This window comes from Peromyscus eremicus, chromosome 10, assembly GCF_949786415.1.
Source record: "Peromyscus eremicus chromosome 10, PerEre_H2_v1, whole genome shotgun sequence".
In the NCBI taxonomy this organism is placed as follows: Eukaryota; Metazoa; Chordata; class Mammalia; order Rodentia; family Cricetidae; genus Peromyscus; species Peromyscus eremicus.
This window is the reverse complement of record NC_081426.1, coordinates 8172419-8185658: the sequence shown is the minus strand read 5'-3', so window position 1 is coordinate 8185658 and position 13240 is coordinate 8172419. Positions and strand designations below refer to the sequence as shown.

The 13240-nt window shown below is 36.2% G+C and overlaps 1 protein-coding gene across 3 annotated transcripts in view; it reads left to right on the top strand.

The window, feature by feature from the left end:
- Usp34 (ubiquitin specific peptidase 34) overlaps positions 1 to 13240 on the top strand; it is a 192867-nt gene that overhangs the window by 51492 nt on the left and 128135 nt on the right. For all 3 annotated transcript variants that reach the window (XM_059275318.1, XM_059275316.1, XM_059275315.1), the window contains exons 8-12: positions 232 to 293; positions 2921 to 3002; positions 3083 to 3175; positions 11997 to 12122; positions 12281 to 12410. In XM_059275318.1, the coding sequence (XP_059131301.1) occupies positions 232 to 293; positions 2921 to 3002; positions 3083 to 3175; positions 11997 to 12122; positions 12281 to 12410 (493 nt within the window). The remainder of the gene's footprint in view (positions 1 to 231; positions 294 to 2920; positions 3003 to 3082; positions 3176 to 11996; positions 12123 to 12280; positions 12411 to 13240) is intronic.

Sequence of the window (13240 nt, the reverse complement as noted above, 5' to 3'; positions counted from 1 at the left end):
TTTATTTTCTGAATGTGTTTAATGAAATAAAGCATAAATGTTCCTTTTGTAAAGAAATTTAGTATTTAATATGATAAAATAATATACTCATGGTTTTATGTCTTACATTTTATAATTGCAATCTTATCAGTTGTGATCTATATATGTAACGCGTTTATTGTGTTTCTTGCCATTCGTTAACAGTTTTTTGTTGAAAAATGACAAATCTTAATTTCTTTTCTTTAATCTTAGAATCAGCTTCATACTTTCAATGATGTGTGCAATAATGAATCATTGGTATCAGACACAGAAACGTAAGTAGTAGCATTAATTGATATGGAGTTACACTTTTTTTTTTTTAAGATTGTAACTCGGGCTGTTCTGGAACTCACTGTGTAGACAAGGTTGGCCTCAGATCTATCTCCCTGTGACTTTTTTAATGCTGGGATTAAAGGTGTATGCCACTATACCTGGATGAAGAATATCTGTTTATATAGTAAATATAATTGTGACTTTATTTGAAGTGTTTATTGGAAATCTTTACCTTGTGGCCTCAGTTTCTATGTAACAGAACAATATGATGAAACTTTGTTTTTTAAAAATGTACACTTCAGTGCTGGCAAGAGGCTTAGTGGTTAAGAACAGTTGCTGCTCTTTCAGAGGCCTCAGGTCAAGTGCCTCAGAACTGCAACGCTAGTGACCTCAAGGCCTCCTGGGCTCTGTGAGCAGTAGTGTGTGTATGCCCATGTGCATGCGCGCATGCACACACATGCACACATGAATATATATATATATATAAATTCTTAAAACAACAACAACATAGGGGCAACATTAGGGGCTAGAGAGACCTAGTCCTTAAGACCGCTTGCTTCCGGAGGATCTGAGTTCAATTCCCAGTACCCTTGTGGCTTCCAACCACCTGTAACTTAAACTCTAGGGATTCAACACTCTTTTGGTCTCTACAAACGTGCACACACATATATTAACCTGAGAAGAAGCTCAACTACATGAAGCAGAGCTGGATGTGGTAGTACACAAGTACACACCTGTAGTTCTTACATTTGGTAGGTAGAGAAAGGAGGATCAGGCATTTAAGATGATCCTCAGTTTCCTAACAAATGTGAACCAAAACTCTGCTATAGAGCGAGACTGACTTTAAAGAAAAAAAGGAGTAGGGGTGCAAGACCTATTAAAACCACAGTGAAATAGTAATTGGTCACTGTAACAGCTATAATAAAAAATGTAGTAATTGAATATAAGGGCCTTTAACTTACTACTTAATATCTATAATGAAAATTGAGAACGTATGGTCCAAAGACCTATAATAAATACATGAGTGTAACTAGCACCTTTTTTTTTTTTTTTTAAAGATTTTATTATTTATCATGTATACAGTGAGTGTTCAGCCTGCATGCCAGAAGAGGGCATCATATCTCATTATAGATGGTTGTGAGCCACCATGTGGTTGCTGGGAATTGAACTCAGGACCTCTGTAAGAACAGCCAGTGCTCTTAACCTCTGAGCCATCTCTCCAGCCCGTAACTAGCATCTTAAAAGTAGAAAATATCCAGACACTCATCAAAAATAAGTGGAGAAACAGAATGATACAACATTGCACATGTAATGGTATTTAACAAAATAAAAAGAATGGTGTATTAGTACATACTACAAAATAAACAGAATAATTGGATTAACAGTGTAGTATATTTGAATGATGTAATACTATTAGGGAATTAAAAAATACCCACTACCATGTGAGTGAACCTCGTAAATTCCATAGGCACCAGGCAGGCACATATCATTTATCTATATAGACATACTCACATACTCATAAATAAAAATAAAAGGTTTTATTAATCTATATCATGAAACAATATTATTCAGCAATATAAAAGAATGAAGTTCAGTGGTAGAGGACTTGCCTCTCATGAATGAGGCCCTATGGATTATGAATATAAATAACAATATGTAAGAACCTGGTAAATAGGTAAAGTATGATATATATTACCACATAAATAAAACTTAAACAAAAAAATGTAGGGATGTGAGGATGGCTCTGTGGGTTAAGTGTTGGCTATGTAAACTCAAGGACTGGAATTTGGATCCCCCAACCCACATAGAGTGCTAAGTGGGCCTTGCTAGAATCCTATGGCTTGGAAGGCAAAAACAAGGCATCCCTGGAACAAACTGGATAGCTAGGCTAACTGAATTGGTGAGCTTTTGGTTCAGTATATAAGAATAGAGAGCAGTTAGGGAAGACACTCAGCATAAACCTCTAGTCTTCACACGTGTGCACTCCCATATCTGCATACATAATACATCACCTACCTGAATACAAATACAGCACAATAGAGTACAGGTATACAAGGTTCCAGGTACAGCTTTGAATATAGCATGCACGAAGGCCATAGGTTCAGTCTCTAATATATCTGCCTGCTTTCCACAAGGCCCAATGGAAAGTAATGTTACCATATAATCCCATTTATCTGAAATGTTTATGAATTGATAAATTATGGAGACAAAGTTAGACTAATAAAACTGGAAATGAGAATAAGAATTGACTACTGCAAGTGGGATTTTCCTGAAGTGATGGAAATGTTTATTAAAATGTGTTGAAAACATTTCATTCAAAACAGATGAATTTTATATGTGTAATATGAGTATCTTAGTTAAAGTTTTAAAAAATACTCAATTTGGTCTCTACCACCACCCGGCATTACGTGGTAGTCTTACCCTGGGTAGCTGGTGTTGTTACCTTAACTTTTCAGTTGTTAATTTTTTATAAAGTCAGTGTCTGTTTATTTTAGTTATGCTTTGTAGTATTGTGTATAATCTTTTGTAATTCTTTGTATTGTATGGAAGTGAATTTAGGTTTCCCGTTGTGTCTTTTTTACACATGAGAAAATTGCTTTAAATTATTTTTTCAATCATTTGATCTTAGGTCCATTGCAAAAGAACTTGCCGACTGGCTTATTAGCAACAATGTAGTGGAGCATATATTTGGACCAAATTTACATATTGAGGTTTGTGGACAATTATATTGGTTATGTATTATATAAAGGTACTTTAAAAAAAAATAACTACACCAAGTTTTCTTTTTTAGATTATTAAGCAGTGCCAAGTGATTTTGAATTTCTTGGCAGCAGAAGGACGATTGAGTACTCAGCATATTGACTGCATTTGGGCTGCAGCACAGGTGATACTAACATTTCATATTTGCTTAATGCTTTTTTTTTTTCAAATGTTCTAAATGCTTCTACTTTATGAAAGGAAACCAAGATACAAGGAAGACAGGATAGGAACCTCTGAGGTTTGGGTTGAGTCCATGTGTTACTAAGTTACTGATAGAACACAGGCTATTAGAATCATTAGAACTTAAGGAAATTACTCAGTTTTAATAAAGAAACATTTTCCTGTTATTCCAATATATAAAGTCCACCCTTATACCATTATACTGTGATTGTTATATGTTTCTTTTTTGTGGTAGCCAACCTGCCTATTTGCCTGCCTTACAGCCGGGGTCTCACTGTGTAGCTCTGGATGGCTATCCACTGCCTTTTTCTCCTGAGTGTTGGGACTAAACACTTTTGCCAGCATGCCTGGATGTTGTGCTATTTTTTTTTCTTTAAGTTTTTGAGTAGCCCTATATCCATCTGAATGATTCAAAAATCTAAAATGTAGAAGTATGGATGGAGAGATGGCTCAGAGGTTAAGAATACTTGCTGTTAGAGGACTCAAGTGTTGGTTTTCGAACCCAGGTTAAGTGGTTCAAAAATGCCTGAAAGCACTTATACACATGTGTCATAACTCAAACATAGACCCACATGCACATATTTAAAGAGAGAGAGCAAGCAAGCCCCAAATCCATCCCAGACGTATTTGTCATTTCCTTGCACCTTAGTCTCTGAAGCAGCTTGTTCATCCTCAGTGCTAAGCCAGAGAGATACATAGTTCACCATATATTCTTCTCTTTTTTCTTATGTAATGCATACCAACAGACTTGTGTTTTAGTTTTTATTTTGCTTCGCTTCATTTTTCTGAAAACATACTGCTATGTGAGCAGTTAGGCTACCCTAGAACCAAGCTTTCCTTAGCTTCCTGAGTGTTGGGATTACAGGCATGAACTAACAGTTTAAACCTATGTGTCTGTCTGTCTGTTAATCTAATCTAACCTATCATTAGTTTTCAAAAGATTTATTTTTAATTTATATGTATGTGTGTGAACCTGTATATGTGCACCATCTATGTGCAGAAGCCTGTGGAGGCAAAAACAAACAAAAATTAAAAAACACAGTGTCAGATCTCCTGGAACCAGTTGTGATGTAGTTGTGAGCTTCTCTGTTGGTGCTGAGAGTTGAACCCAGGTATTCTGCAAGAGTAGTATGTGCTGTTGATCAGGGAGCCATCTCTTTCTCCTGGTTAATGTTTTTGTTAAGACTATGGTGTATAATTATTTAGATGTGAAGTAATTTAATTAATCCCATTTATGGATGAATTTTCTTCTAGTAATTCTATTATAAAGGATGCTATGGTAATATCTGATAGAGTTATTCCTTACTCATGCAAAACTTATGTAGGATTAATTCCTACTGAAGTTGAATTAATATGTTAAAGCAGATGTTTGCTTTTCTTGTGAATACTAATAGGGCAGTGCCACTTTTTCCTCAACATCCTTTATGTACTATCATTAAGCTTGATTTTTTTTTTTTTTTTTGCTTGTTTGATGGATGAGAAGAAATTAGTATTTTATTTTGTATTTATTGTATTATGAAGTAAGTTGAGATAGTTTTTGTTTCTTTTCTGGGAATAACTGCTTATATTCTTTGATATTTATTAGTTGTTTTGTTTGTTTGTTCTTTTTTAAACTTTTATTTACTTGAGGTGGGCCTGGTGCCATGGCATTTACATGAAGTCAGGACAAGTTGTGGGAGTTGATTGTTTCTATCAACTGAGTCTTAGGGATAAAACTCAGATGAGGCTTGGTGGCAGATATCTTTACCCACTGAGTCATCTTAGTGGCCCTTTGATCTTTGATCTTGATAGGGTGTGTGTGTGTGGTGAGGGTGGGGGTGTTCATATTCAAATCCCATGCCTCTTGTATCTGGACAAGTATTTGCTAAAGTGATTGTCATTTAATTTTAATTTTTAAATAATTCATTTTTATTGATTTAGTTATGTATATGTGTGCAGGTTATGTGCCACATGGTAGCTGGTGTTCGAGCTGGTCAGAGGCATTGAACTGCCTGGAACTAGAGTTATAGGAGGTTGTGAGCTGCTTGCAGTGGGTGCTGGGAATGGATCTCAGGTCTTTTGGAAGAGCAGTAAGTGCTCTTAACCTCTGAGCCATCTCTCCAGCCCCCGTGTATACATTTTATTATCTACACATGCACAACGGTGACATTTGTTTTAAAGTCGGTGATCGAATGTTTTTCTGGCCTGTGACATTTGTGTCTTAAAATGCTTTTATTTCTTTAAGATTATAAAACAATTACATTATCCTTTAGATGCTTCCTGAGTACTTTTTGTTGGCATTTTATATTTTTGTCTTGGATTCAACTAAAATTGATCTTGGAAAATTCATCTTGGTTTAAGGAATCATATATGATCCAGTTTTTCTGTCATTTATTTTATGTATTTCTCCCAGGTTCATTTGTTCAGTAACTCATCCTTTCCTCAGTGACTTGGGTACCCATTTCATTTTGAGTGTTTTGTAAAGTTTGTAGACATCCTTACTTGTTTGTTTGTATAGTTGTGGTATATACCAGGGATTGCTAACTTAATGGTCGATAGTCTGGGTCTCCTTTCCCCCACATTTACATTCTTCTCTAGCCCCTAAATCCCCTGAGGGGAGTGGTTCTCACCTTCTAATGCCTCCACTCTTTAATAGAGTTCCTCATGTTGTGGTGACTCCAACCATAAAATTTTTTATTTTGCTACTTCATAGCTATAATTTTGCTAGTATTATGGATTGTAATATAGAAATATCTGTGTTTTCCAGTGGTCTTAGGTGACCCCTATGAAAGGGTTGTTTGGCCCTCCTAAAGGGGTCTTGACACACAGGTTGAGAACTACTGCCTTATGGTCTTATACATTTAACAGCATTTTCTCTCTATATATAGACCTGGCTGCCCTGGAACTGACTATGTAGACCAGGATGCCCTCAACCTTAGAGATCTGCCTTCCTCTGCCACCACGCCTAGCTGAAGTAACCTTGTTTATCTTTTTTATCAGTTAGGTTTAAAATCTATCGTGTCCGATACTATAATACAGATCCTTACCTTTGCCAGTTGCATTTGCTTCAGAATACCTTTTTTTCATCCTTTTATCCTAACACAGTGTCTTTGATGGCGAGGTATGTTTCTTGGAGACACAAACAGATGGATACTATCTTTTCATCTAATTTCTAGTCCTTTTTTTTTTTTTAAATTTTTTATTAAATTTTTAGCCAGGTGGTGCACACCTTTAATCCCAGCACTCGAGAGGCAGAGGCAGGCAAATCTCTGAGTTCGAGGCCAATCTGGTCTACTGATCGAATTCCAGGATAGCCAAGCCTACACAGAGAAAACCTGTCTTGAAAAACAAAACAAACAAGCAAATTTTATGTGTATGGTTGTTTTGCTTGCATGTTATGTCTGTGCATCCAGTACCTATGGAAGTCTGAAAAGAGGGTATTGATCCCTGAGACTGGAGTTATTACAGGCAGTTGTGAGCTGCTATGTGGGTACTGGGAATTAAACCTAGGTCCTCTGAAGAGCATCCAGTGCTCTTAACCACTAAGCACATCTCTCAAGCTCACCTGTGTCTTTTAATTGGAGAACTAAAACCGTTAATAACTATGTTGTTGATTAAAACCATTAATAGTTATAGTTATTATAGTGGAAGATGTTCCTTAATTCTTTATCTTTTGTTGATTTTATAGTTTCGGTGTTTTACTAATCTTCATTTAATTATAGTTGCAACATCTTTTTTATTCCTCCTATAGCTTTGAGGATGTTTATTCTCTTTGAGTCTAATTAGTCTGTGGGATATTCTCTTTAGAGCTGGCTTCATGGTCATAAACATCTTTAGACTGCTTTTGTTTTGGAATTTTTCTTTCCCAATCAGTTATGACAGTTTTGCTGGGTATAGTAACCTGGGTTGGAAGTTTTGGTCTTTCAGAACCTGAAGTTTATATTTCTATGCCCTTCTGGGTTTTAAGGTTTCTGTTGGGAAAACAGCCTTACTCTGATAAGGCTGCCTTTATTATATGTGTCTTTGTCTTTGGTCTTGCAGCTTTCAATATTTTTAAAAGTTATTTATATTTAATATTTTAATTATATGATATGGGGAGGTATTTTTTGTTTTTGTTTTTGTGGTCCTGTATATTTGCTGCTGTTTTGTGTGCATTTTGTACATGGATGGACCGTCTAACATTTGCATGTTTTTCTTTTTGCTTATATTAAAAATATTTTCTGTGCCTTTATTTAGTTTAAATTAGTTTGTCATATATTACAATATTGATCCTTGACTTTTCCTTCTGTGTTCTTAATTCATAGATCTGTTCCTTTCATGGCATCCCCCACAGTATTGTATCTTCTGTTCATACTTGAAAAAGCTTTTAGTCTTCCTTACCCAGATGTACTGCTTACTCTCTAGCTTTTTTTTAATCCTAGGTATTCTGTCCTCACTGTGATCTGTTTTGTTGGGGAAGCTTTCTAATGACTTTTGTTTGATTTACTGACTATATTTTAAGCATCATTTAGTTTCTTTCTCCATATTTGTATCTCTTCATTGAATTTCAGTTTTATATACTGTGTTGACTTCCTTATTTCATTTAGTGTGTGTTCTTTTGAAAAGCGTACGGGAGTTTGTTCATGGCCGTTTTTCATTTTTTTAAACATACTGTTTATTGTTCTTTTAATTCTTTGGAATTGTCTAAGTGGTCTTAATTTTAGGCCATTAGGGATGGGATTGGTAGATTTTAGAGTAATGTTGTGCTCTCTGCCTTCTTTGAACATACTTTGTTTCTTTGTTTCAAGTAGATTTGGAGTTTATTATTGCAGTTAATATAGATTTTAAGCCTAGGGTTAAGAGAAAGGAAAGTGCTCAATTAGAAAGTAAGATACACTTGCGAACATAGGTATGGAATTCTCAAATGTGAGTTGCTTCCTTAAACATTAGCATTTTTTTGTTTGTTTGTTTTATGTTTGTGGATGTTTGCCTGACTGTGTGTGTATGTACCACTTGCATGCCTGGTGCCTGCAGAGGCCAGAAGGGAGTGCCTGATTACCTGGAACAGGAATTATAGAAGGTTCTGAGCCACCATGTGGGTGCTGGGAATCAAACCCAGGTTCTCTGGAAGAGCAGCCTACGTTCTTAACCATTGAGCCGTTTCTCAGCCCATATTTTTATTTCTTCTGACTTCTTTTGTGTGGAGGTTATTAGTGTGTGCTAATTAATTTCAGAGTCATTTTGCCTTGGTTTTTCTTTGGGGACAAGTTGTTTGGGATTTAGTCATTTTTGTTTTTCTTTTATTTTAGTCTCTGTGGTGGATTCGAGTATATTCATGTTCATTTGCCAGTAGTTATGCACAAGTATGTGCAAGTGAAGGCCTGAGGTCCACATTAGGTGTATTCCTCACTTGCTCTCTACCTGTGGGTTTTTTCTTTTCTTTTCTTTTCTTTTTTTTTGTTTTTTGTTTTTTGTATTTTTGTATTTTTTGGATTCATGGTTTCTCATTTAAGCTGGAAGTCACTTAATCAGCTAGACTAGCCTGGCCAGCAATCTCTGGGGGTTCTTCTGCTTTTGGCTGGTGTTTAGGATTACAGGTGCACTACCATGCCTAGCTTTTTACATGGATTACATTATGTGAATCATGTTCTCATGCTTTGGATGTGTATGTGAGCTTTATTGACTAGGTCCTTTGCGAGGGTAGCAAGTGCTCTTAACCCCCTGAGCCATCTCTCCAGCCTCCCTAAGTCTTTCTTGTAGCTCAGGCCTAGGTTTGAACCCCTGTAGTGTATTTTTATTTCAGCTATTGTACTTTTCAGTTCTCAGTCTTCTTTTTACTTTTTGTTTTGTAATTTCTCTATTTATGATCTTTTGTTTGTGCATTGTGTTCTTGAAGAATTTTTTAAATCCTGTTTTAGTGTTGGAGAGGGCATGTATGTGGAGGTCAGAGAACAAATTGTAGAATCAGTTCTCTCCTTACACCATGTATTTATTGGGGATTGAACTCTGGTTTGTCAGGCTTGGCTGCAGGCCTAGTTAGCTGCTGATCCACCTTGCTGTTCTTCTCTGTCTTGTATTCTTACCTTCATATTTGTCTTAAAGCTTGCTCTCTCTCTCTCTCTCTCTCTCTCTCTCTCTCTCTCTCTCTCTCTCTCTCTCTCTGTGTGTGTGTGTGTGTGTGTGTGTGTGTGTGTGTGTGTGTGTTAAGAGAGACAGACAAACAGACTCACTTTGTAGCCCTGGCTGGCCTGGAACTTGCTATGTAGACCAGGCTGGCCTCAAAATCACAGAGATTCACCTCCCTTTGTCTTTCTTTTTTTTTTTTTTTTTTTTTTTTGGTTTTTCGAGACAGGGTTTCTCTGTGTAGCTTTGCCCCTTTCCTGGAACTCACTTGGTAGCCCAGGCTGGCCTCGAACTCACAGAGATCCGCCTGTCTCTGCCTCCCGAGTGCTGGGATTAAAGGCGTGCGCCACCACCGCCCGGCCCCTTTGTCTTTCAAGGTGTTGGATTAAGGGTGTGTACCATCTTGGACCTTTGAAAGGTTTTATAATGTACGTGTTGAAAAATCCTTGTCCAGTTTGTCCAAAGATGATAATCCTGAAAATTATCTTTTCCTCTTCCTTTTTCTTTCTTCCTTCCTTTCCCCCTTCTTTTTCCTGTTCTCTGTGAGGCAGTATTTCCTGTAGCCCAGGTCAGCCTCAAACGCAACAGTAGCCACAACCTACCTTACTCTTCCATCTCCATGTCTCCAGTGCTGTATTGCAGGCCTGTTTCTTAGTGTCGTACTAGTTCTCTCCAGTGTAAAGAAGGGGCACCTTACTGTTTCTTTGCATAACCTGTGACTGTCGTTGTCACTGAACACTGGAATGCCTGATAGTCTATGCTTTTAAAGTTTAGTTTATATATAGAAATGAAACCAATACACACACACACACACACACACACACACACACACACACACACACATTTATATATATATGTGCTTAGAATAATTTTGCCTCTTACGAAATTTTACAATTTTTTTCTTTTCAACAAAACATAAGGTATTTGATTACCAAAATCAAATGTGATAGGTAAATCCCACTATACTCATGGTTAATATTACATTTTCCTTATATATTTCAGATTTCTACTTCTTATTAAACAGAATTTTTCGTTCATTCTTTCTTAATTTTTTTAAAATTTATTTTTCAAGACACAGCTTCTCTGTGTAGCCCTGGCTGTTCTGGAACACACTCTGTAGACCAGGCTGGCCTTTTATTCATAGACCCATCTACCTCTGCCTCCCAACTGCTGGGATTAAAGGTGTGTAACATCACCAACCGGCTTCAGAATTTTTCTTACCATTTGGTTTGTTCTTAGATTATTTTGAGAAGAATTTCTAGTGTGTACTTTAGAAATTGTTAAATATTTGTAAAATTTCTAATAATTGGAATAAAAGCTATGTCAAAACACTTGTTTTTACTCTGTAATATTATTATTATATTAATATATTTTTCTTTTTGGTTTTTTGAGATAAGGTTTTTTTGTGTAACAGCATGGCTGTACTAGAACTGTCTTTGTAGACCAGGCTGGCCTCAAACTCAGAGATTCACTTGCCTCTCTGCCTGCCGAGTGCTTGGATTAAATGCTTGCACCACCACTGCCTGGCTTTTTTTTTTTTAATTTATTTTTATTTCTTGTGCATTCTTGTTTTGTCTGTGGATGTATTTCTGTTTGAAGGTTTCGGATTCCCTGAAACTGGAGTCACAGGTAGCAATGAACTGCCGTGTGGGTGGTGAGAATTGAACCTGATTCCTCTGGAAGAGCAGCCAGGTGCTCTTAACTGCTGAGCCATCTCCAGCCCCTTTTTTGGTTTTAATTGCCTACATTTTTTTATTTTATTTTATTTTATTTTTATTTTTTTTTTATTTTTTTTTTTTTTGGTTTTTCGAGACAGGGTTTCTCTGTGTAGCTTTGCGCCTCTCCTGGAACTCACTTGGTAGCCCAGGCTGGCCTCGAACTCACAGAGATCCGCCTGGCTCTGCCTCCCGAGTGCTGGGATTAAAGGCGTGCACCACCACCGCCTGACTATTATAGTCATTTTTTTAAAAAGATTTATTTATTATGTATAATATACAGTGTTTTGTCTGCATGCCTGCCTACACAACAGAGGAGGGCACCAGATCTCATTACAGATGGTTGTGAGCCACCATGTGGTTGCTGGGAATTGAACTCAGGACCTTTGGAAAAACAGGCAGTGCTCTGAGCCATCTCTCCAGCCTTATAGTCATTATTTTAGTATTGGTGATCAAACCAAGGTTTCACACTCTAACATGTATTCTTATCTGTGAGCTATTTCCTCAAGCTCTTTTAGATTTCTTTTATGTTAATGATGCTGGAATCCTCTTTATATTAGAATTATGAAAACTTATATAATTATTTGCTTCCCTTTTCTGACTAAAAATTAGCTTGTAGTTTGTTTTGTTAAGGTAAGTCAGTTAAATTTTTTTTCAACTTTTACTGTTTATTTATGTATTTATTTATTTTGTTTTGTCTTGTCTTGTCTTGTCTTGTCTTGTCTTGTCTTGTTTTGTTTTTTCGAGACAGGGTTTCTCTGTGTAGCTTTGCACCTTTTCTGGAATTCACTCTGTAGCCCAGGTTGGCCTCGAACTCACAGAGATCCACCTGCCACTGCCTTTTGAGTGCTGGGACTAAAGGTGTGTGCTACCACCACCCGGATACAGCCTAGCTTTTTAATATTAGTTAATTAATTTACTAAGTTAATTAATTAAAAAACTTGTTAAACTTGTTTTTTTATTTTCCAGCTAAAACATTGTAGTCGATATATTCATGACTTGTTCCCTTCACTCATCAAGAATCTGGATCCTGTACCGCTTAGACATTTACTTAATCTTGTCTCAGCTCTTGAGCCAAGTGTTCATACTGAACAGGTAATACATTGAGAATATAGTTGTATGTTTTGTTTCCTGCACATTGATAGTTTCGATTGTAGTTTTTGTACTGTTTTAATTTGATTTAGAGTTTTAGAAGGTGTTAAATTTCTTATATGTCAGCCGCAGAGCCTCTAACCTTCTTCTTTCTCTTTTAGACACTGTACTTGGCATCCATGTTAATTAAAGCGTTGTGGAATAATGCACTTGCAGCTAAGGCCCAACTATCTAAACAGAGTTCTTTTGCATCTTTACTGAACACTAATATGCCCATTGGAAATAAAAAAGGTTAGTCAAATATATTGTAGTTTGAAATAAAGTTGTACTGAATTTTGATTTTATTAATAAGGTGTCAAGTATTTTCTACTAGTGCTGTTTGAACACTCCTAATCTGAAAATTCAAAACACTCCAAATCCCACAACTTTGTTGAATAAAGACATGTTGCTATACATAGAAAATCCTACATCTTTACTTATATAACTATCACCATTTAGTTCTAAGTGCACTGCAGAGAATATGTAAAATTATTTTTAGCCTGAAAATGGAAGTTTTGTATAAGAAGTATATGATTCGAGGGGCTAGAGAGATGACTTAGCAGTTTAGAGCACTGGCTGCTTTCCCAGAAGTTCTGAATTCAATTCCCAGCAACTGCATGGTGGCTCACAACTATCTATAATGGGATCCAGTGCCCTCTGCTGTCACGCGGGCTACATGGAAGTAGAGCACTCTTACACATAAAATACATAAATATTTAAAGAAGTGTATGAATTAAAAATGAATCTTGTGTTTAGAATTCTAAAATTTTAGAATAAGCATAATCTGAGACACATTAAAATTCTGTGCATTTTAGATAACAGATATTCAACAGGTAGATATGGGAAGTAGGCTATGCATCCAGTGATTAATAAAGTGGTTTTAGTTACTATTTTTCATTTAACCTTCCAACAGTGCACTTGTTTTCAGAAGTTTGTAAATTTTCTCATGTTTAATTTTTCTTTCTTGTCAAAAAGGAACAAAATGTTCTGTTAGAAGTAATTTTAAGATTAGAACGTACTACCAATTCTCTTTTTGGTTTTTGTACATCAGTTTTTCTAACTTACTGATTGCATATATGGGT